General features: G+C 42.2%; 2 protein-coding genes across 18 annotated transcripts in view; both read left to right on the forward strand.

Moving 5' to 3' along the window:
• Positions 1–25,771, forward strand: part of LOC139331568 (protocadherin alpha-C2-like) — a 208,430-nt gene that overhangs the window by 67,401 nt on the left and 115,258 nt on the right. The window contains exon 1 of one of the 17 annotated variants that reach the window (XM_070963104.1): positions 312–2,929. The exons of 15 other annotated variants lie outside the window; for them this stretch is intronic. In XM_070963104.1, the coding sequence (XP_070819205.1) occupies positions 578–2,929 (2,352 nt within the window). In that variant the 5' untranslated portion in view covers positions 312–577. Of the gene's footprint in view, positions 1–311; positions 2,930–3,261; positions 5,971–25,771 lie in introns of those variants that run through there. One more of the 17 variants, XM_070963103.1, reaches the window with a different exon arrangement.
• On the forward strand, positions 23,220–25,740 carry LOC139331573 (protocadherin alpha-3-like). Its single transcript, XM_070963113.1, has one exon. The coding sequence runs from the start codon at positions 23,220–23,222 to the stop codon at positions 25,647–25,649; it is 2,430 nt and encodes an 809-aa protein (XP_070819214.1). The 3' UTR covers positions 25,650–25,740.

The following is a 25,771-nucleotide window of genomic DNA, read 5'->3' on the forward strand; positions in this document are numbered from 1 at the left end:
ACACTGTAGTGTATGTTCTTGCAGTTTTCCAGAACTGTACTATGATCTTTGCCGACACGTCTGAGGGCACTGTGAGTGTCGCTGTCCGTGGTGCTGAAAGGTTTTTGTTTGTTTGTTTGTTTTTGCGTTGGGGTAATGCTTCCGTTTCCCTTCAAATGCCAAATCAGAAATATTCCTTTTTTGAAGAGGGAACTGACTGAATCGAGTCCATTGCTTCAGGAAAGGGGGAAAAAAATCGCAAATATTTCTTGATATCTTGCAGGATGTTTGTCTCATTTGCCTCGTGTTTTCCATGTGGTACTAACTTTAATCTTCCTATTCTTTTATTCGTACAGTGCTGTAATAATCTACTGGGTCGCATGGTGTCGGTATAATGGCAAATACTGTCTCTAGTATGTCCAACCCTGTATTTTGGCATTGCGTATAAAGGGCAGATACTAGCTCCGTACGATTCCCAGGGCTGTCTCGGCGATGGAGCGCAGTTTTCAAAGGACTGTGGCAGGTTATTGCTTCATGCCCTTACAAGTATAGATTCCGAAATTAACATTTTTATTGTCAATATTGTTTGCTGTACATAATGGAACAAAGCGGGCGCCACGCGTGGACAGAGCGATGGCGATGCGTCGCCTTCATGGTGGTTTTGGTCACGTTTTGGAGCGAAGCCGCCGCTCAGATCAGATATTCCATATCCGAAGAGGTGAAAGAAGGAAGTGTTGTTGGAAATATTGCGAAAGATTTAGGAATTGATAAGGCCACACTGAAAGATAGAGAGTATCGTATTGTTGGCAGTTCAACGGAACCCCTTTTTCGTTTGGACGACGGTATCCTGTATGTGCGCAGGATAGTGGACAGAGAAGAGATCTGTGAACGAAGTAACGCGTGTGTCATCAACCTTAAAACAGTGCTCGAAAATCCTCTGGAAATCCATTATGTGGCTGTAGAGGTCCTGGATGTAAACGACCACTCCCCCGTCTTTCCGGAGAAAGAGAAACGATTGGAGATATTTGAATCGACATTACCGGGAGCAAGGTTTCAGCTTCAGCCTGCACGCGACCCCGATGGCGGTCAGTTTGCTGTCCAGCACTACAGATTAAGCAACAATGACCACTTTCGTTTGGAAGTGAAGGAGAGAGGCGAAGACCGTAAGATGCCCTTTCTGATTTTACAGAAGCAGTTAGACAGAGAGGCCATGAGAGAACACACGCTCATCCTCACAGCCACTGATGGTGGGAGGCCGGCGAGGTCTGGAACGACAGAAATATTGATTCAAGTGCTTGATGTTAATGACAATTCCCCAGTTTTTACAAAAGATGTGTATTCTGCTATATTAAAAGAAAACTCTCCCCCTGGCACGTTAGTTATTCAGGTCAATGCGACTGATTTGGATGAGGGTGCTAACGGCGAAATTGTTTACTCATTTGGTAAAGAAGCGGATGTACATTTGCAAAAACTATTTGACATAAACCCGAGGACGGGCGAAATTAATGTGACCGGGGTGATTGATTTCGAAGACAATCAAAGTTATGAAATTGACATACAAGCTTCAGATAAGGGGACTATCCCTATCTCCACAGACAAAACTGTGATAATAAAGGTAATCGATCTTAACGACAATCCTCCAGAGATTGAAGTTACATCATTTTCCAAATCAGTTCCGGAGGATTCCAGAATTGGAACAACAGTAGCTCTGATCAGCGTGAATGATATGGATTCAGGCCCCAATGGGAAGGTTTCTTGCTTTATTCGTGAAGACGTTCCTTTCTCTTTATCTCCGTCCCTGCAGGATAATATGTACGCTGTAGTGACCAAATCACAACTGGACAGGGAAGAAAGGTTTTTTTATGAACTGACAATTGTTGCAAAGGACGCCGGTGAGCCATCACTGTCATCTGAAAAGACGATAACTGTGGTTGTATCAGACGTGAACGATAACAAACCCCAGTTTTCAATGAGCCCATATACATTTTATATCACTGAAAATAATGACCTAGTATCACCCGTATTTTCAGTTCGGGCATCGGACCTTGATGATAGTGATAATGCGCATATTTCATATCACATTCCCAGGGACGGCAGTGGAGATGGTGTAAGTGTGTTCTTAAATATTAACTCTGAAAATGGAGAAATTCTGGCGCTAAAAAGTTTCGACTTTGAAACAGTGAAAACTTTCCAGTTCCAAGTTGTTGCCACAGATTCTGGAACTCCGTCACTGAGCAGCAACGTCACAGTGAACGTGTTCATTCTGGATCAGAACGACAACGCTCCAGTCATCCTGTATCCACTCAGCTCCAACGGCTCTGCTGAAGGTGTGGAGGAGATTCCCCGCAATGTCAACGCAGGACACCTGGTGACCAAAGTCAGAGCCTATGACGCTGATATAGGATATAACGGCTGGTTACTGTTTTCACTGCAGGAAGTCACTGACCACAGTCTCTTTGGTTTGGACCGCTATACAGGACAGATCAGAACACTTCGCTCATTCACAGAGACAGACGAGGCTGAGCATAAACTGCTCATACTGGTCAAAGACAATGGCAACGTTTCCCTCTCAGCAACAGCTACTGTCATTGTCAAAGTTGTGGAGCCCAAAGAGGCTTTTGCAGCGTCTGATGTTAAAAGTGCAGCAACGGTTGAAGAGGGGAATGATGTGACTTTTTATCTGATGATAACTTTGGGCTCAGTTTCAGTTCTTTTTATCATCAGTATCATCGTGCTGATTGCAATGCAGTGCTCCAAATCAACAGACTATACTTCAAAATATCTACAAGAGACTAATTACGATGGGACACTGTGTCACAGCATCCAGTACAGATCAGGAGACAAGCGGTACATGTTAGTTGGACCCAGAATGAGTATTGGATCTACTATAGTCCCTGGCAGCCACGCAAATACACTCGTGCTCCCTGACAGGAGGAGGACATCTGGGGAGGTAAGACTTTTGTGAACACCCTGGCTTGGTTCATTATGCTGTGCTATCCATGTGTTATTCATCGTTGATTAATTAGTTCAGTCGAGACTCTCCTGCATATGCTGCATGTGTGCAGTTTGCTTCGCATATAGTTTTGTGAAATTTGACATTTGGCCGTTTCGGTTCTCAGTTGCAATTTTAATCCTATTTCATCTCATTATATGAGTAGTTGTAACTACAACAGTTGCTTAAACAAAGTAGTAATATGTGCATTTTAGTCAAGTGCAATTAAAGCATTCATCGTTGGACTGTTTTGTTAATTTTGAAATAGTTCACGTCCCCCCCCCCCCTTTTGTGCTTCCATCGTTAGCAAAAAATGGAAACGCTTCACCACTTTGAACGTCTCATAAAAAGAATATCTTGTTATTGATAGTGTATCTGCATTGTATCGGCAGCTCGCTTGGTGTCACTGCTTGTGAAACCGAAAGACTTTCCGGCTGAACATCCTCTACGTCAGCCGATGGGTGTTATTCGCGACAGGGTGCACTTGTGCTTTCGGGCGATGGCTTCAAATGTTTCACTTCGTTCAACATTTTTCTAATATCTGGTAATTGTCCATTTTATTCACACTGGCTGTTCCCGCCTAGACTCACATTTTAATTTCTGACCTTCATATTCACACTGTTTCGTGTTTTTTTCTGGAATCCGACATGGCACGACGAGGATGCAGGGCATGGTGGGAGCGCCTGGTTGTTCTCATTGTTTCTTTGGATCTTACTTTCAATTTTGCCTCAGCACAGCTACGATACTCTATTCCCGAAGAGCTTACTGTGGGTGCTGTTGTCGGGAATATCGCTAAAGATTTAGGGCTGGATATCAGTGCTCTGAATTCTAGAGGATTTCGCATCGTTTCTGGATCGACCGACCCGCCGTTTCAACTAAACGATAATGGCATCTTACACGTTAACCGAAAAATAGACAGAGAAGAGGTGTGCGAACGGACCAGCACCTGCATTATCAACATAAAGACCGTGCTGGAGAACCCGTTAGAGGTGCATTACGTCGCCATTGAGGTTTTGGATGTAAACGATCACTCCCCCACCTTCTCCGAAAATGAGACGAATTTAGAGATATCAGAATCTGCTTTACATGGAGCACGATTTCAACTACAAGGCGCCCGTGATCCAGACAGTGACACGTATTCAATTCAACTGTACAGACTCAGTCAAAATGATCATTTTCGTCTGGAGGTTAAAGATAGAGGAGAGGATGGAAAAATTCCTGTTTTGTATTTGCACAAACCGCTGGACAAAGAAACTGCAAGAAGTCACAGATTACTGCTGACTGCCGTTGATGGAGGGAAGCCTGCTCGGTCGGGAACCATGGCCATCATAGTCAATGTTTTGGATGTAAATGACAATATGCCAGTCTTTGCCAAAGACTCATATGTTGCGGTCCTTGATGAAAATTCACCTATTGGCACAACTATCTTGCAAGTAAATGCCACAGATTTAGATGATGGTTTAAATGGGGAGGTGGTTTATTCATTCGGCAATAATGTCAATAATAAATTAAGGAAACTTTTTGAAGTTGACGCAAATACTGGTGAAATTATTGTCAGAGGACTCATAGATTTTGAAGCAAAGGACAGGTATGAAATCGACATCAAAGCCTCTGATAAAGGACCAGTCCCCCTAGCAACAGAAAAAAGTGTTGTAATAACTGTTGTGGACTTGAATGACAACGCACCTGAGATTGAGGTGACATCCTTTTCAAAGGCAATTCCTGAGGATTCCAAACCTGGAACGACGGTTGCCTTGATAAGTGTCAATGATAATGATTCAGGTGTAAATGGAAAGGTAATCTGTTATATCAGTGAGGACGTACCTTTTACATTAACACCATCTTTACAAGACAACATGCACTCCATTGTCACCAAATCTCTGCTGGATAGGGAGCAACAGTCCCAGTATGATGTAACAATAATTGCTAAAGATGCTGGTGAACAAGCTTTATCATCTCATAAGACAATAAGTGTGACTGTATCAGATGTGAATGATAACAGTCCAGAGTTTTCCACAAGCCCATATACTTTTTATGTTATTGAGAACAATGCTGCAGGGTCCTCTTTATTTTCAGTGAGTGCTCACGATTGTGATGAGGGTGACAATGCTCTCATATCTTATAACATTGTGAGAAATGGGGATGAACACAAAAAAATTACATCATTCCTAAACATAAATTCTGAAAATGGACACATCACCGCGCTAAAAAGTTTTGACTTCGAAACAGTGAAAACTTTCCAGTTCCACGTTGTTGCCACAGATTACGGAACTCCGTCACTGAGCAGCAACGTCACAGTGAACGTGTTCATTCTGGATCAGAACGACAACGCTCCAGTCATCCTGTATCCACTCAGCACCAACGGCTCTGCTGAAGGTGTGGAGGAGATTCCCCGCAATGTCAACGCAGGACACCTGGTGACCAAAGTCAGAGCCTATGACGCTGATATAGGATATAACGGCTGGTTACTGTTTTCACTGCAGGAAGTCACTGACCACAGTCTCTTTGGTTTGGACCGCTATACAGGACAGATCAGAACACTTCGCTCATTCACAGAGACAGACGAGGCTGAGCATAAACTGCTCATACTGGTCAAAGACAATGGCAACGTTTCCCTCTCAGCAACAGCTACTGTCATTGTCAAAGTTGTGGAGCCCAAAGAGGCTTTTGCAGCGTCTGATGTTAAAAGTGCAGCAACGGTTGAAGAGGGGAATGATGTGACTTTTTATCTGATGATAACTTTGGGCTCAGTTTCAGTTCTTTTTATCATCAGTATCATCGTGCTGATTGCAATGCAGTGCTCCAAATCCACAGACTATACTTCAAAATATCTACAAGAGACTAATTATGATGGGACACTGTGTCACAGCATCCAGTACAGATCAGGAGACAAGCGGTACATGTTAGTTGGACCCAGAATGAGTATAGGATCTACAATAGTCCCTGGCAGCCATGCGAATACACTGGTGCTCCCTGACAGGAGACGTACTTCTGTAGAGGTAAGAAAGATCACTTTCTCTCAAGGCAGTACTGGTATGAGTGCTTGTGATTGATGAGATTCACATCCTAATGGTTAAATTGTGAAAAAAGTACTGAATCATACCACCTTTTCTGAATAGCTGGATAGGACTGTGCCACAGACATAAAAACTCATCAGAGGGGGAAATGAGGAGGTTGTGTGTTGTTATGAGAGTGCTGAATTGGTGGTTTACAGGTGGGTGCATGGTTGGCTCTCACACAGCTCAGGGTGCTAAGTGATTCATAACACGTTGGACTGCCGTTAGTGTGCTGTGTTTGTGTTAACTTCATGCTGTCTCAATTTACTTGAAAATGTAATTCATACAAAAATGATACAACCTTACAAAAGATATTGATGAACTCTGACAGTACAGAAATTGAGGTCTGTATGTCTTACATGCCTGTACACATACATTTTCTTCTTTTTCTATTTTTCCCTCTATGTGCCTATCTATATGGTCATTACATGTTTGCACACAGAGAAAGTGACCGACTGACAGAGTTACTCAAGGTCTGTGCTTGCTAATGTAGTTGAGGTGATTCAGTGGGCCATGAATGACTGCAGCCACGACAGAGAGTGGATGAGAGAGCCTGCGGCTGGTGTGCACTGAATCACAATGTACAGCCAGTCAGGTGGGGTTGGGGCGCTTTGCTTTAACAGGGATCTTCATTGATTACAGGACTGCAAAGCAGCAAGCATTATATTTTTGACTATTTTTTTTATTTCAATGCCATTTTGTGCTTTGCGCATGAAATATACAAGGCACTGTACACACTAGCTTCTGAGCAGATGATCGCTTTTGACTTACTAAAAAATAGGTCACATTTTATCACATGTATGAAGGTCTGCATGCTGTGCTTCTGGGCTGATTCTCTGTCGAACACTGTGTGTTGCCCATAGCAACACATGAGGAGATCCACCTCTCTGAGCCTACTGGATTCACAGACTAGCATGTGCTCAGCGGTCTTAGCAACAGCAGCGGAAGAGCGGAAGAGGAGGGAGGGAGAGAGCAGTAGAGGAGGGGGGAGGGGAAGTGGCTTTTGTGTGGCTCATCTATAGACACCTCACAATATTTAATGGAAATGGGTTTATTTAGATACACATGGCTTATGTCAGTAAAATGTCCGTTGTAAATCAGGCAACAGATGGTGCAGATATTAAAGCAATAGTGAAGGCGGCAATAGTTGAGCTTCTAATTAGATATTTCATAGGGCGGAGATAATCTTTCCTCTCTAACAACTGGGTCAACCTTAGATTTCCTACCGAGAAAATGACTGTTAGAAAAAACATGTATTAAATTGTCATTAAATTCGTCTTCGCTGAAAAGCTGTTGGCATTATTTTGACCCACGGAGGAGCATGTGAAATAAAGCAGTTGGCCAGAGTGGAGCGTGAATGCAGGAAAGGAAAAGTATCATTTCAGATTCAGAGTAAGACAGGAGCTGAGCTTCAAGATCGGGAGATGCTGAACACACTTTCTACTAGATAGCAATGACTGCCTCTGTGTGTGTATGTGTGCATGCATATTTCATATGCACATGTTTGTGTGAGATAAGTGGGTGTGAGGCATCATGTGTTTTGCAATGCAGAGGCAGTGCTAAGCTGTGCCTGGACAGCAGATGCCCAGAAAAGATTTGTTGATGTGATTAAAAATGAGTGCATCTCATTAAACCTAAAAAGTGCAGGGTGGTGTCAGTGGATCACATTGGTTGTCTCCCGTTTTCAGTGTGAGTTGCCTCTTCCTAAACTGTACATCACTGCACTTTCGTTACATTGCCATGGCATTTTGGAGAAAGACAAAACAGATGAGAGACAATAATCGGATGAATTTTAAGCAAGGTCATGAGCTGCATGTAGAATATGAGCACATGGGATGTGGCGTGGTCCACTACCTGACTTTAATGTAACTATTCGTGTACAGCAGGACACTGTACACTGAATGCAGCATGTCTGTCATAGTATATTTTCATTCTGTGTGCCTCTTTGGTGGGGGTGTGGCTGCTTGCTCCAGTGGCTTTGTCTGTCTGCTTGGCTGGCTGCAGATCAGTGCAATCGCGTTTGCATGCAGTCTCTGTGCTGAAAACCATTCACAGTGCAATGAACCTTGTGTTTTGTGTGTCTGAGTATGTTGTTGTTGTGAAGTGTGTGAGAGCATTTTCCTCATCAAACTGTATTCAGTGTCATGGGGAGAGAGGATAAGAGGACAAGCTAGAGAGAGGAGACACAGCCGTTGCAGCGTGACTGTATCTACTGTCTCCTCCGTTATTTCATGAGCTTGAGCCTCTTTTTTTTTATATAGCTGCTTGTCTTCATTCATACAAAAAATGCTGACGACTTTCTCCCAAGCAAACTCTTCTCTTGCCTTTGCTTTCTAACTTTATCTGCTTTCACCCCCCAAACCCCTTGACTCATATTTTATGAAAACCTTTCAAAACGACTTGCGTTGTTTTATCTCCTTGTTATTTCGCTGTCCCTTTCTGAGTCCCCTCACAAACCCTATACTTCATGTATGGTCTCTTTTTTTTAGATACTGCAATATGGATGTTACTCTTTAAGATGCCTTTCCTCATAGTACTGTGTTCTACTCTGCCTCTAATCTGTTTTGTTTAATTCTGTGGCCTGCTTTTTCTTCCTCTGTTTTTGCAGCTTCTCTCTCTCTTGATTCCACATTCTTCCTCTCCTCCTTCTTTACCCTCCATATTGATATCACTCTCAGTTTCCCCCCTCCCCCATCCCACTCTTGGCCTCCTTTTCCCGCTTTTATGTCTCTGCCCTTCGTTTCCTCTTTTCATATGCCACCCTTTTCTGTCTCGCTATCATTTTCTGCCTTTTTCTCTGCAGTCTATCTCCTCTCTCATTCTGCCACATGCTCTTTAGCTCTGCATTGCTGTGCTTTGTGCCTGTAGGGTTGTGGCTGTGGATGCTGCATGTGCTGTTGTGTGTCTGTAGGGCACATTGTGTTTTATTGCTCCAGCTTTGCTGGAGGATGGCGCCACTCACATTGAGGTCAGCAGCAGTGATGGTAATCTAATTTACACACACAGTAGGGTACAACGAAAACAGCTACTATCTTTATGTTCACACTTCACACACACGCTTGTGGTCAGACACACACACCACACATACTTCCATATGGTTAATCCGCCTTATTGAAAAACACTTTGACAGTAGAAAGAGGGGGTGCACGGATAGAGGGACAAACAGGCAGAGAACAAGAAAACAGAGCAGAAGAAGAGCATGCTCCCTTGGTGACGTGCAGAGAGAAAGAAAGACACTGCCAGAGTGAGACAATTACATCAAAGACCCCTGCCAAAAATCTGATGTCCTGCATTGACTGAAAATAGAATAAGGACATCTCTTTTTTTTCTGATTTCAGAATAACCTCTTTTATGCCACCAGCTTTATAAACAGGATGATTGTACTGAACCGCTTCCTCCTCAGCACATTTCAGCTTCCATCCCAGACAAAACTTTCACCACTGAGATGAGACTGGAACAGACATCAGCTCTCAAACATGCAAAACTGACCAAACATTAACACCCACTGGGAGTGTAATTGCACATATTACTACTGTTTAATGATGGGGGATGACCTACAGCTTCTGTATGCTCATTCTCTCTTGCTCAGGTAATACGACATTAAATGAATGCATGGTTATTCTATCCAAGATCATTAAAACTACTCATCTCTGGCCTTTTCTCCATTGTTGTGCTTTGTAAACTGTAAGCATCCAAAAACTCCAGTGCCCCCTCTCTCTGTATGTGATATTTATCTTGTAAACCTTGTCCTTGTTGTACCATCAGATCAATGATTAGACAGACCCTTCTCCTATCAATTCTCTTTCCCACTATAGCACCATGCATGATTTAAAATGTTAATCCAGCTGAATAATGAAGGCAGGTAATTGGCCATGTCTATAATGTCCATCAATAGCATTCCCCCCTCAACAATATGTTTACTGTAGAAAGAGAACTGGTGAATTTAGAGCACCTTAGGCCTGCCACTGACCATAGCAATTGGTTTAAGAAATAACGATGATATTTTTGTTTGGCCAAACTTTCCTCTCACTGGCTGAGTGCAAAAATTATGTTTAGTTAGGTCTGGCAGTGCAGCAACACTCACAGCACAGCACTTAAAGAATGGAAATTAGATGTGTATTTCCAGAGCTTTATTTTTTTTTTCTATTTTGTTCTTTATTTATTTTGATGTCTATTTACATATAACCATAATGGGTTAATTCAGAGTGAGTAGAGAGTAGCATTTTACGCTTACAGTTGACCAAGTTGTCAGTTATTTTTCACTAAGCTGATGTGTCTCAAGGAGGAAGAGAGGTGGTATATCAGTATTGGTTGTTGAGTATTATATTGGCATTGCGTTGATTAGTTCAACAAGAACTTGCTGTTTTAGGCTCTGTTATGCTGTGCCATATAAACTGCATGCTGTCAAGATGCTTGTGAGCACTTAATTATATGTGCTGACACTAGATGCACTCTCTCTGTGTTCTTGTGCTGGTCTCTGTGTGTGTATCAGCTTTTCCTCTTTGCAGGCCATTCAGATGGATTGGTGTTGGTGACTCAGGAAGTTGTTGTTGTGAATGTCAGCAAGCACAGGCACTGCTGCAGTGAGGCTTATAGAGTATTTGGTCAATAAGCTGTTTGTACATCTCTGTGTGTTGCTTTACTCTGAACACAGAGTGGCAGATAAGGCGTTGACAAAGATGCGAAACGTTTCTATATCGAGTTAGACTGCCTGTGTATATGTGTGAATTACTATTTCTCACTATTATATGTAACATTTCCATTCTGTGACTTTGCCCCACATTATCATGCTCATACAGTATATAAAACATTTTATTTATTTTTTTTTAGTTATGTGACTATTTGACAATTACATTAAATAAACTAGTAACAACACAGCATTCAGATGTACATCTTTGTCTCTGGGTTAACAGGGCAAAATCAGAGTCAGTGGGCCAAATATTTCATTGTGGGCTGCATTCACAACTGTGGGCCAAGACTCCCTGGCACAGCCCCTTTCACTCTTGTCATTTGTCCTAGAACATGATGAGACTGGTTCAGAGCCATGTGTGGCTTTGATGTCAATTGGCCCAGGCTCGTCACTACCCTTAAGTATATGGGTCAAACCTGGTTCCTCTGTGCTGATAAAGAGACACGCCAGTTATATTCATGAGCGTGTCCAGTGTGTCTGATCTGGTTATCTTGGTTTCATGGCTAATAGTAAAGTACTTTTTTTTTTTTGTCTCACTCTTCTTACTCTTTCATGCCTGGCACTGTGTGAGTGGGTCTGACCCTTTCTCCTCTCCACCACTTGGTTATATAAGCCCTCAGTTTCATTACGTCTTAGTCCATTGACTCATAGCTGTGTGGATGAGTCCTATAGGTTGGACCTTGCCTCTCTCATTTTAGAATAACTCCACTGCAGCAGAATCAAGGCACGGAGGCTTTTCTCCAGGGTGCTGTCTGGGTATACTTCTATGAGTATTAACAACATTGCACTAATGAAAAACATTTGTGCACACTATCTTCATGTGTCATTCAAAAATCCATGCTGGGTGATAGGAGTCAGGGTGCCTCATTATGCCGATGCTCTTGCTTAATAATAAAAATAAAACAGTTTGTGGGCATACTTATATACCTGTCTCTCTGATGTAACAACCAGTGCTTGATAGCTTTGTTAAGTGCAGCTGGTCCTGTGCTATGTTTAATCATTTCTTTTTTTTTTTTTCTGAATCAACAGCAACCAGAACAGATGTAGGTCTGCACTGCTCTTGTTTGGCATCAGTGCTCATACAGCCACAACATCTGCTGCATGCCCGGAGGATTGAACTGACTGAGGGGTCAGACAGCCACCTATTAAGTGAAAAACTAGCAAAGACACAGTTGGTTGAAAATCCTCTTGAAGTTCATCCTGTTGCTAACTGAGACGTTTCCACAGTCCTGAGATCTAGACTTATGGGATGGGGTTGTGATCTCTGATTGAAGGAATGTATGAATGGTTGAGGGAAATCCACAGTCAGCTGTTTCAGACTTTTGCTGCAGCCGTGGTAAGAGGATTGCCCTCTTACAGCAGTATCCTCGCACTGCTCGCTGTGGGGTAGATCGGGTATACAGCCACAATTGCCATAGACTTGTGTGATTAATACCATGTGTTGTATTTATTTCTGGCCACATGTGGATGGGATCAGATTTTGGCTGTTGGAGAGATCCAGTCTCTAGCTGCAGGGTTCCTCTTTCCCATGTGGCTATTTGCCCCTTCCTAATACCCCCACTAAGCATCTTGGGTAATTGCTTAGCCTTGTTTTTAGTGTATTTTTACTCTGTTTCCCTGAATGTTGCCTGTTTGGGTATTCACAACAATAAAGCTGTATAATGAAGCTTACGTGTGCTAATGACTTATTTAATGTAGCAACAACACAATTGTCCTTTAATATTTTCATATGGTTAGCCAGGAGCGCAGAGTGACAGTTACAGGCGATTATCTGGGATTTGTGTAAATAAACAAACTATTAGCAATCACTTACTCTGTCTGTCTGATAAGACTTAAAGTAAAACAACATTGTCTGAAAACTTATACAGAATGAACTTTGGGCATCTTTTTTGAGCATCTTTCATGAACTGTATATTAGGCTCTTTGAGTGGTCTGTTCAAACTAGGCATAGCTTGCCTGTGTGAGCTAATGGTGATATTTCTGTGATGCAGAGAGCATATGACTCCAAATGAGGTGGTTTTCATGTTTCAACTTCAGTTCAAGAATTGCATGACCCCCTAAGAAGAATCTGTAGCCTTTCAACCTAAAGGTATTTCCAAAAAAAGCTACAAGATCCACTCAGAGAAGTCTGCTTATCAAACTGTAAATTAGTTTGTTTTTTTTTTCCTCCCTAGAAGTTAAAATGTTATAAGGTGGCAGTTTTCACCTCAGTGATATTTCAATATAATACAGCCCTTTCTATTAAAAGTAACAGGAAAATATGGTCGTATACAGAAATATAACTGATTATTTATTGATTTGCAGTGTTTCAGCACTGCACAGGGAGTCACTGTGCTGATATCACATGTCCGTGATCACAGGACATAGATGTGGTTATGTAAATACAGAAAGAAAGCCTGTTTTTGACACCGATTAAAGCCACAGCCTGAAACGTCTTCTCTTTTTTCTTCTTGTCTTTAAAATGGCCTGAACGCCATGAGCTCCTTCTGGTCATCTTTTTCAGTGTGAACCAGCGAGCTGCTCTGCACAGTGGGTGAGTCATCTCATCCCACATGTAGCTTTTCATTTTGTGAAGTTGGTCGGCTGTGTTTATTTTTAGGTGAACCATCTGTCATAAAAAATGAAATCAGGAACTTCACATTTAGGGTTAGCGGTAGTATTATTCTATCATTATGTTAGGGGGATTTGGTGATGTCATACTCTGTAACCACACACACGTGAGTTGTTTATGTGTGTTTATATGTGTGTAGATTGCTTATTGCCCCTACATGTTTCCCGCCATCTTATCCAGTGGGTGCAGTGTATGAATAAAACAACGAGACATGGGTGTGGAAGATGAGTGTTAATGCTGTAAGCCTGACTCATATCCCACTCTCTCCTCCTACCGACTGGCTCTCTCCCCCTCTTCCCGTCTTTGTTCTTGTTACCGCCACCCTACTTTTCTCCAGCCTCGCATGCTTTCCCTCTTGTCTTCACCTTTTCATGGTTTCTTTTCCTTTACTATCTTATTTTTTTCAGATTATCTGTTCTCTTTCATATCTCTTCATTCTAGTCGTTAAACAAACAGTCCTTTTCTCTGATTGTCTTCCTCCCTCTCCTCCTCCTACACATCCTGAGTCCCCCTGGCTGGTGATCTCTCTCATATGCCCCCTCCTGTCGCTTTATGTAACTGCAAGCTGATAGAAAATGGCTGGAACCTTTTAGAGGCTGGGTTACTCTCTGTTCTTCTTTTTTGCTTCTCTCTTTCATTTAAGTCTGTTATTCTTAATTTAGTTGAGAATTGCTCTTGGAATACATAGCTTTATCCATTAGTCTTTATTCCACCAAACCCCCTCCTTTCTCCTCTCCCTTTCTGACCACTGAGACAGATTCTCATCTCCACAGCACCTCCTCTTTCTCTAGAAACTGAAGCTGCGAGTAGAGCTGCATATGTCACAGCACCTTCCTCTTTCTCTCACCCTTGTGACTGCAGCAAAAGGAGGGAGGTGGGACGCATTACCAAACCTTAGAGTGCCTCTTCACAGCCTCAGGCCTCGAGCCAAAAGCAAAAAAAAATCTGAACCTATCCTCTATTACTGTGTGTGTGTGTGTGTGTGTGTGTGTGTGTGTGTGTGTGTGTGTGTGTGTGTGTGTGTGTGTGTGTGTGTGTGTGTGTGTGTGTCCTGCAGATGAACCCAGAGTGACAATGCCTGCTATTTGTCGCTGAACTGACTTGGCTTTAATTGTAAATGGCCACTTCATATGCAGTGTGAGAACTGTCAGACATACTGATAAGGCATGTTTTTATGTTGAATAATGTTTTCAAATTAGGCTTCTCAGTCTGCACTTTCACTCCCCCCATTGGCCTTAGGAAGGTTTCAATCACAATTTTCTATGTATGTTCAATGAACATATATTACTAGATATAAAAAAGCAATGTGAAGTTTGTGTGTTTGGGTTTGTGTCGCTGTGTGTGTCAAATGCACAGTGACAAGTGACCTACTTCCTGTGAAATTACTGCACCTTTTTTTTTCCTAATCGAAACGACTCAAGTTTTCTTTTCATAAACTTGTAGTTTTTTTTAATACATATATTGAAATGGGGGTTTCTGTGAGATAGGGATGGTTGTGTTTCAGTACTACATGCTACAATATTGCCTCTAGCCTCTGCTGATTTGATGTCATGCTCTGTGCACGCAGCAGTTAGGATGAACTTATGCCATATGCACTGAATGATACATGTTCTATATTGCTAAATGATTCTTTATTGATAGTGCTTACAGATTTAATGTAATTAAAAGATGAAGCTCTGCTGGTGCCTGGGATACAGCCTTGGGCCTTTTGTTATGGCTTCTGTTTGTGTGTGTATGTGGGGGCTGCACTATTCATGATCATGATTACTAGTGATGATAACGCGTTGGTTTCAATAAACAGTGTAGTATTGGAGTGCATAAACACTGATAAATAATTAGTGATTTATTTATACTTTGTTTCTTGCTGAATTTTAAACACTTGGCCTGCTTTCTTCCTGCAGTTTTCAAATATGATTTATGTGAGGTTGCTTACTTTCAGATGTTGACTGTTTCTGCCTTTTAACATTTGGTTATATAAGTGCATTGGACACGTCCAAAGATTGTGATTGAGCATTCAAAGTGTTTAATATCTCACATGTCCACTGTCAGGACAATGACAAGTATAACAAATGCTTGATTCAATGCGATATTGTGACATGACATGCATCTTTCTGCGTCTTTGTCTCTGCCCTCATGCAGCTTCTGACCTACAGTCTAGATCTCAGTGAATCATTGTTTGTGTGTCACATCATATCTTACCGTGTTTAGGCTGATGGTTTAGACATCAGCAGGCTTTGATAACAGATAATAAAATCAGGTATCACATGACGATGATCAAATCGGGAAACTAAATCTTTCATGCACACCAAAACTAAGTTGCAGACACTGGGCTAGATAATCTATGCATCACATTACAGCTAATGAAGTGAGCATCTGCTTTACATGAGTAGAGGAGCAAAACTGAGCAGAGACAACAAAGGTGTTAAAAAACATGATTCCAAAATAACAAGCAGATTTTGGTCTGCTTGTTTACAGACCACTGTAAATGGGGTCTTTGCGATAAGACTAAAGTATAATTGTTCCCTAAGCCCTTGTTAACTCCCTAATGTTTGTCTTAATCCTAACTCACTTTGCTCTGTCCTCTAAGTAAGATTTGCAGCAGTAAGTTGTGCTGTTGGTGCTTCTTATAGAATGAAGATATATATGTGAGAAGTATGAGGAATAAAAGTGTACTCAGTCACAAGTGAAATAGAAATACCTGTACGATGTAATGCAACCCGAAACTAAATACTGCCTATGTGAAACCAACATATTGGACCTACCGTATGGAAAGTACTTATTTGTTATACCAAATGCAATAAAATCATGATCACTGTTCTATCAGGTGTTTTAAAAAAGAAATTCCTGTCCGGGCATTCTTTCCATTCTGACACAGCTGTCAAGATTCCCAGTTGTCCTGGATTAAGGCTTCTGTAAAGGGTGTAAAGTAATAATTCCACTATGTTGCTCCTCTAATGCGATTAGGTGGAATCATCTTAACTATGCCATGAAGAGCAGCTTTGAAAGGGCAACAGCACAGACAGAAAGCTGGAATGCCACTTACCCTTAAATTACTGGCTAATGTCCAGGCTGCTTTTTATTTTATTTCATTTTTACTTTGAGTCCTATTCTTGTGCATTGGCTTTGGCCTTGACATTTCTCTACATGTCTGTAAACCAACCAACATACCAAAAACATACAAACACAAAATGCACAATCATGTTGTACTTATATCTTAGCAACCTCACCACATCATAGAGGCTTCTGCTGCTACACATGCTAGGCTGATGTCTGATGTTTAAGTTTTGATGCTGATGAGAGTGGAAGATGGTGTTGGCTATTCTCGGAGAGCAGCAGCATCAGAGCTCAGGCTTAAATGATTTGTAGCTAAGTCATTATTTTATAAATAGCTTTCTTCATTTTCTGTGGAAAGTGGAGCAACCTCACAAAACCATTTGAACCATTTCCAACATCAGGTTCTCCACAGGCCAGTACTCTCCTCTATTATTCAGACCTTTTTAATATATAAATATATTTAAAGAAATGGGCCATGGCCGAGTGCAGCAGACCTGCACCTGCAATGCACTTCCCATGCAGCAGGCAGTGCATTGCAGGTGCAGGTCTGCATGACAAATAAGAAAGTTAAAAATAGACATTATTGAAAACAGACAGGTATATATACAGGTATAATTTGCTGATGTATGGAGAATTTAAAGGAGACACATAAGTGTGGATGAATGATGCTTTACAATCCCTGTTTGCCTTTACAGTTTGACCTTGTAAAGCACAATATATGCAGCTGCTCTATAAATGATACTGCCTGGTGGAATTATCTCTCCATCTTCCCCCTCTTTGTTTTGATATGTATCAGGCTGGATGAGAATGTGCAGGTATTGTTAGATCCGCACACGTCTCCATTCCCATCTGGGAGAGATGACATTTTAATTTCCGCAGGCAGAGGACATGTGTGGCAGACACCAAGGCTGCTAATGCAGCTGTACCACTGATACAGTTTTTGTAGTGGGTGAACGTGCTAATCAAACATAGTGCTTTATAGGATTGCCTGCCTCTGACATCAGTGTGTGTCTGTCTGTGCATGTGCACGCTGCATAGATAACAAAGGAAAGGGTGAAAAGGCTCCCCCTTGTGGCACAAAATTGGAAATTACTTGCCAGCTCTTTTGTTGTGTATGTGTGTCTGTGTGTCAATACTTTCAATTATTTAGCATGTTGCCACTCTGTATGTGGTAGTGCATTGACTGGTTTTACTATTGAGTTTATGTGTCAGTATTGATTTGCAGATAGAGGGTCCTGTCCCATTTCACATTCAGATGAATGCCAAACACAGTCCATGCCCTCTCCCCCAGTGAACTGTTTGATTGGCAAATCTAGGTTACCCATGCCTGACTATAAAACTAGATTTATTCTTAATCCCACCAAAAAAAAAGATTTGGTTTGAGCTGTTTCTGTGTGTGGGTGACAGAGAGAGAAAGCGAATAAGGGAGTTAGATGGTGTATATGGAGTATGCACGTCCTGTATTATATTAAACGCTCACATAAAATAGGTGATTGTGCAATGTGGAAAATAAATGCATTCGAGTTGAATCTAACCCCTGCCTTGAGTTTGTATGGTCGTGATTATCAAAAAAATAAATGTGCTCATGTCCTTGGTGCTCATAAAGAGGGGTGTGGAGGAGGGGGGTGCAGGGAGGGGCAAAGGCAGGGGCTGCATCTGCATCACCATGGATACAAGAGGGGAGATAGTGAATCAATCACGGGTGCTCGCTGTGAAAGCAGAGATCTGTCGGACCCTGCCTTTGTCTCCAGGCACAATGCTGAGCCAATCAGGATGTCCATTGCAGTCACATTGATTCTAGCCAACCAATCACACCTCGGTGCCACCTTTGCTGTTACTAAAGCTTGCTGTGCCTCCTGTTCTATTGACAGTTTTGACGAATGGTCTGTTGTTGCAAAGTAAACCATACCCGTGTCTCTGCGGTCACAGTCTGTTCGCTGAATTAGATGTCTGAAATATTTTTTCATTATGGAAGACACACCTGACATTCTCACTGAGCTACAGTGAACTATATATCATGCACAGACTTTCTGTTTGTCTCTCTCAGCATCTGTTTTTCATTCTCACACCTCTCTGACACATAAATACATACAAGTCACACAAACTTGATCATTCCTTCCTGCAGCTGAACTCCATACAGAGACACTCTGATTCATACAGTATAGATTCTTACTACTGATTACAGTATTTTCACAATTACAGGTTCAATAACACACCCTGTCTCTGCTCACTCAATGACTGATTGTGATAGCATAGCTACACGATGACGATGGTATGTTAGCTGTATGAACAGAGGGTCCTTTACAGTATTCGTCATCTGTAAACTGATGTATGTAAAATGGTTAAGAAACAAGCAAAGTACTGTATCGAAACTTTTCTGGTCATGTGGAGTGATTATATACACTGATTTAAAAACCAAATACTACTGTACTGTCTCCAGTTGGGTAATGACAGCTTGTGACAACATCAAAGAGAACAATCACTTTGTGTGACAACAGCATGCAGTTTCCTCTGCCTGTTGTTTTACAGTAGAGTAACTAATGATGTGATTTTTGGGCATTGTGCCATCACTTTCCAAATGAGTGAACATTGTGTTGGTGTGCCTCTAGTTTTATCTCAGGGGTATGTGCATGTGTGTGTTTGGGCATATTGCTGTGTCCTGGTTTTCATCTTGTTCCGGCTCATGTTTCCCTGGACCCGCCCCTGTCCTACTTACTCCAGAAACCAGTGGAAGCGAGCACAGATTTGGAAATGAATGATTAAGTGGTAGTTGGATTAAATACTAGGAGTAATTCATCTGCCCCCACCCCTCTATCTATCTATCTATCTATCTATCTATCTATCTATCTATCTATCTATCTATCTATCTATCTATCTATCTATCTATCTATCTATCTATCTATCTATCTATCTATCATGTTATGGGTACTTTTATTAGTCTAGATATGTAAATGGTTTTATCAAGTTCTATTTTTTTGTCTGTGCATGGCTGAGAATTCTGTAATAAGACAAAGAAAAATCTCAGTGTCATATGGTGACTACCCCCCTACCCCCCTCTATTTTTAGACTTCTTTGTCTTCCAAGTATCATTTCCCTTTATCTCTCACGTTGTAATTAATTTCTGCTCCACCTCTGCAATTACACTCCCCAATTTTCAGTTTTTTATCACATTATGCACATTTTACTACCTCTTTTTCCCCATTCATCCACTGTGCGTTATCAAAGAATCTAAGGTATTAGTGTAATGCTGCAGGTGGGTGTGGTTAGTCACCCTGTCTCTAAAGCCAAGTGTTGTGTCACAGTTGTTTATCAGAGAATGACCAGAGAACTTGGACCTATGAATTAGGTTCAGCACCTCAGCACACAAGTAAAAAGCAAAAAGGATAGCTGTGAAATAAATGTGAACAATAAGCATGATATAGTACCTAGATAGAAGACTGCTAGAAGACTGAGTGAGGGGGGAAACGTGCACAAGGAGTAGGTTGCCCCCTTGTGCCGTGATGAGCTCTACTCCACACAAAAACAGCGCAATGACATCAGCATCTCGTCACACAAAGCAGGATGTAGTGTGCAGACTGCAGGAGTGGTGGTCTCCAGAGTCCTGGCCCAGAGAGTGTATAGTGGGTTGGGCATGGCTGAATGCAAAGGTCAGGCTTTCTGTGGGGCTGTGGGGGTGGAAAAAGAGGCAGGCGCTGCTGCTAAAGTGGATCTGTCATAGTGAATATGCTGCTGCAGTGCTACATTACCAATGCATGAGCAGCCCAACTGCAGCTGTGGGCAGCCTGGTGTAACATGCATAGGAGTGTGGCTTGAGTGTGCTTGGGTGAGTTTGTGTGTTTGCATTGTGTCTGTCAGAATAACATGTGTGATTCATTCAGTGAAATGAAAGGGCTACCTGAAAGTGAGCATTAGCAGATAAAATGTGGAAGTTGGTAAGAAAGCCAGTATCTTACTTTTCACATGGTGCCTTTTGAAAAATAAACCCATAGGCTTTTATGTCAGGAAGGGTGTGTGTGTGTGTGTTGTTTGTGCACACATGCATCGTGTCTGTGCCTGAGATGGCGTTGCTATGGAGACAAGTGCGCTGTACAGAAGGAGAGAGGAAGGGGGGGGGGGGACTCGCCTTGGAGCATGTTCAGATAGCACCCTTCCCCCACCCACACACACACAGATGAACAGAACAGGACACACCCTTATAACACACTTATTCACAAGCACACACACAACTGATGGCTATTCAAAGGGCTATCATTATTATGAGTATGACGGAGATAAAGAAGCTAATTTGGTGGCTGTATGCTGTGGTAGCCCTTTAATAATGCAGTGAAAATGCCTAAAACACTGCTGTTAACTACTTCCGTCCATACCACCACCCTCCCCTCACCTACCACTGCTCCTTCTGCCCCTTTGATCACTGTTCTCTGTGCTTTCCTGCTGTTTCTCCTTTAACTTTATCACGTGATACATAAACCTCAGACAGAGAATTGGGTTAACAGGCACACACATATTTAACCACAAGATTTATTATGTACAGCTCCCTGTGCTCAGGGAGTAAATTCTGTGTATTTTTCTTAACTACTATTTATTCACTATTAATTATTCAGCAAATTCAATTATCATACCCTCAAGAAATGTGACTTTGATCAATTCACATTCAATCACAAATGAAAACTGAAATAGTGTCTTCAAGGGGACCTAGTTCATTTAATCAACACAAACTTTAAAAAAAAGCACACATGCACCTGTCTGTGTTTGAAAAGTAGGATTTATTGTTTCTACATACACAGTAATTAATGATTATTTGACTCCTCTGCAAATGCTTCCCAGAGGAGCTATATTTGGCGTTGGAAGAGGAGGTGATGCGGTTTCAGCATGTTTTATATCTCCATGACACAATCAGTGTTAGCTTCATATGGCCTAGTGGGCATGCTCAAAAACAGGCCCTGACCTTGCTCTCAGCTTGGATTCAGAACTAAAGCTTCTGATATCATTCACACACTGCATGTGGGTCATATAGATATGTAGGTAGGTTTACTTGCAGATTGTGAATTAAGACACTGTTAGAGATTTGATCATTTCTGGCAAAGGTGTGACTCATAGTACATGTGTTTATTACACATTTAAATGGCTTGTTCATTTAGTCTACAAAATAAGGTCACAGTGTCATCAGGCCACTAAGCAGAATCCCTGGTCAGACCCCCGCTTTTTAAAAGATTAATTCTCTTTACAGTGCTGAATAAACTGAGGCCTCAGTGATCCATGTGTGTCATGGTGATTTTATGACAAAGATAATCCAGACTGCCCTGTAAGGTCGTTGCTGTATAGAGAGTGAACTATAAATAAACTATGAATCATTGAATTTCATCATGGGCTGTCTGGGTCTGATGGCCAGGTGGTGTGTGTGTGTGTGTGTGTGTGTGTGTGTGTGTGTGTGTGTGTGTGTGTGTGTGTGTGTGTGTGTGTGTGTGTGTGTGTGAGAGATGAGAGAAATGCACCGGTAGTTTATTTACAGTGTCCTTGTGTGCAGCACATACCATCTTCTATTTCCATACATTAAGAAAATTGAGCACACAGGTCATCCTTTGAGAGCTATTATTATTATTGCATTTTGGGGTAAACAGATGACTGGGGCTCAGTGTATGATGGTTATTAATATTTTCAAATCAAATCATGTTTCCTACAGAATGGAAATAGGACAGGAGTTTCAGAATCAAGGGCTTAATCCTGGGATTACAAACGAGGGAATGTTCATAAGCTTATGACTACAGTCTCTGTGGAAATGTGGAGAAACGCTAAAATACACTGAAAGACACTACAGCACACCCATGTCTCCTCCATGTTCATGTGCAGCAGAACAAATGAGTCCAATTAACTGTATTTATTGCCTGCAAGGCTGACAAAAAAAAAAAAAGGTGGAGGTGGGTGGGGGCGGGAGGATATGTGGGAGCAGTGGGAAGAGAATGTATTATTTATTTCTACAATTTGTGGCCAGCAAATACACAGTTTGTCATGACTTGAACAATGATTTATACATGTATGTGACAGTTTGATTCCACAATAGAAAAGACGATGGAAGATGAAAGTCTTGAGTGAAGACTGGCTGACAGTTTATCACAGAGAGCTACAGCGCAATTCAAAAACTGCCTCCAGAGCAGGATATCCAAATAATCCGCTGGATGTTGCTGCTTCTGGAAGCAATGGAAGCCCAGTGTCACCACTTCAACAAACTAACTTTGTTGACATAATTGACACAATTATGCAAATTACTGCCTAAATTAAATACATGGGAAACGAGTGGGGAGGAGAAGTGGAAGGAGGTAGCATGACAATGATGATGATGACAATGGTGTGTGTGTTTGGAGTGGTTGCACCATGTTTTTCTGACAGTCACTACAGATTAGTGCAGGGAAAAACAGGCTTTATATTTGGGCATGCTCCAACGTGCTGTCCATGGTGCTGAAATGTAATGTCCAACGCTCCTGGCTGAGTTGGGCTCTTCTACAGCATATAATTGTCAGTATTTGTGGTGTGACGTAATGGCAGCTGAAGAGGAGGCAGCATTACATTTTCACTGCTGTCTGCAATTTGCCTATTTCCCCACGTGGCGCCGCTGTTGATCCATCAGAGACAGCCCTGCTCTTTAACGCAACTTAGCCCCTCCTGTTTTCAGGCGACTGGGACGTTTCCTCAGTCTTTGTTATAAAGAGAAGACGGTGGAACAAACAGCATTTTCCAACCATATGCAAGGCACGCACCGGCTGATATCTTACATACTATCCAAAATATCTGGCCGTGATTGGAAATTATATTTCTACTTTGTTTTTATCGGACAGAAATATGTCTTCACCTTGTAGATGGAGCTATTTCGGGATTTATCTAGGGCTTTTTGTGCTGGATTGTTACTGGGAAGCGGTGTCTGGACAGCTCTCATATTCCGTCTCAGAGGAGGGGAACCTGGGGACTCCTGTTGGAAATATCGCTAAGGACCTAAACCTTAATTCACAGGACTTGGAACACCGAATGTTTCAAATTGTTTCTGGATCAAAGAGAAAATTCTTCGAGGTAAATCTGAAGACGGGTGTTCTGTATGTCAGTGAGAGGATTGACAGAGAGGAGCTTTGTGCAGAAGAACTGAAATGCTCAGTAAGTGTGGAAGCCGTGATAAATAACCCTTTGAAGCTTTATCGTATTGATATAGACATTTTAGATGTAAATGACAATGCCCCAGTGTTTACCTCCAAATTACAAAATCTGTATATCGCAGAGACTACTTTGCCAGGAGTGAAATTCGCATTATCTGAAGCAGCTGATGCAGACGTGGGGAGAAACGGAGTCAGTACTTACAAATTAAGCCAAAATGAGCACTTCTCTTTGGCAGTGCACAAAGCCGGCGATAGTGTGTCTGCTGAGTTAGTGCTGCAGAAAGCTCTGGACCGAGAGAAGCAGCCTGTGATCAGCATGACTCTGACGGCTGTAGATGGAGGGAGTCCTCCGAAATCAGGCACCTCACAGCTCGTTGTTAACGTTTTAGATGTTAATGATAACATTCCGATATTCAGCGAAACATTATATAAGACAAAAATTCCCGAAAACACGCCCCTGGGCACAACAGTAACCACCGTGAACGCCAGTGATGCAGATGAGGGCCTTAACAGTGAGATCGTGTATTCATTGAGAAGTAAAGATCAAGATCGCGTACTTGATGTGTTTGAAATTGAAAGTCAAACGGGCGTCATTAAAGTAAAAGGCAAGATAGACTTTGAAGACAAAAAAGCTTTTGAGATACGTGTAGAGGCCAGTGATAAAGGCCAGCCTCCGATGTCTGCTCATTGTAAAGTGCTGGTCGAGGTGGTGGATGTAAATGACAATGCTCCGGAGATCACTGTGACGTCACTACATACAGCAGTGAAAGAGGACGCGAGTGTAGGCACCGTAGTTGCTTTAGTGTCGGTCCTCGATAAGGATGGCGGGAAAAACGGTGAAGTGAAAATTCAGATTAAAAATGTGGTTCCACTCAAGCTCGAAACAAACTACAAAAATTATTATTCTTTGTTAGTTGACGGGCCCCTGGACAGAGAGAGCGTCTCTGACTACAACGTCACCATCGTCGCCACTGATAAAGGCATCCCGTCACTCTCCAGCACGAGTGTACTTTCTATGCACATTTCTGATGTCAATGATAACGCGCCTCTGTTCCCAGAACCCTTAATTAATATCTACGTGAGTGAGAACAGTCCAGTTGGAGCAACTATTAAAACAGTGACTGCAACTGATGCTGACGTTGACCAGAACCGCCAGGTGAGCTATTCATTTTTACAGAGCAACACTAACTCAGTCCCGCTGTCCACAATGCTGAACATTAACTCAGAGACTGGAGATATAATCAGTCTGCAGTCTTTCAACTATGAGGAGTTAAAGACGTTTCACTTCAAAGTTCAGGCCACAGACTCTGGTGTTCCTCCGCTCAGCAGCAACGTGACTGTCAACGTTTTAATCCTGGATGAAAATGACAACAGTCCCACGATTCTCGCGCCATATTCTGAGCACGGCTCCGTTAACAGTGAGAGCATCCCCTATTCTGCTGAAGCGGGATACTTTGTGGCAAAGATCAGGGCTGTAGACGCAGACTCTGGATACAATGCGCTGCTCTCTTATCACCTGTCTGAGCCCAAAGGAAACAACCTCTTCCGGATCGGAACCAGCACCGGAGAAATCCGGACTAAGAGGAGAATGAGTGACAATGACCTGAAAACTCACCCCTTGGTGGTGTTGGTGTCTGATAACGGAGAACCCTCCCTGTCAGCTACTGTGTCTATTGACGTGGTGGTGGTTGAGAGCACAGCTGACATCCAGACTCAGTTCAGACATGTGCCCGTAAAGGAGGACAGCTTCTCGGATTTAAACCTGTATCTGCTGATCGCCATTGTGTCGGTCTCTGTCATCTTTCTGCTCAGCCTCATCAGTTTAATAGCTGTCAAATGCCACAGGACAGACGGCGATTTCAGCAGGTACACCGCCCCAATGATCACCACCCATCCTGACGGGAGCTGGTCTTACTCCAAATCTACTCAGCAGTATGACGTGTGTTTCAGCTCAGACACGCTCAAGAGTGACGTAGTGGTTTTCCCCGCGCCGTTTCCGCCTGCAGATGCGGATCTTATCAGTATTAACGGAGGAGACACTTTTACCAGAACTCAGACGTTACCAAATAAAGAAAAGGTAAGAAAACTTTGGAAAAAAAATAACATGTTTCATTTGATGATATGATGTCCGTCCGTGTTCAATATATTTTTTTTTACATAAAGTTTGCTTTGTGTTAACTTTCTACGTTGCATCTGCGCATGTGTCAACTATGTATCAGGTCATGGGCCAAAGCGGTGACAAAACTG

The sequence above is a fragment of the Chaetodon trifascialis genome, chromosome 5, assembly GCF_039877785.1.
Source record: "Chaetodon trifascialis isolate fChaTrf1 chromosome 5, fChaTrf1.hap1, whole genome shotgun sequence".
Lineage (NCBI taxonomy): Eukaryota > Metazoa > Chordata > Actinopteri > Chaetodontiformes > Chaetodontidae > Chaetodon > Chaetodon trifascialis.

Coding starts and splice junctions, on each gene's coding strand:
- LOC139331573 (XM_070963113.1), top strand. CDS start 23,220: ATGTCTTCACCTTGTAGATGGAGCTATTTCGGGATTTATCTAGGGCTT.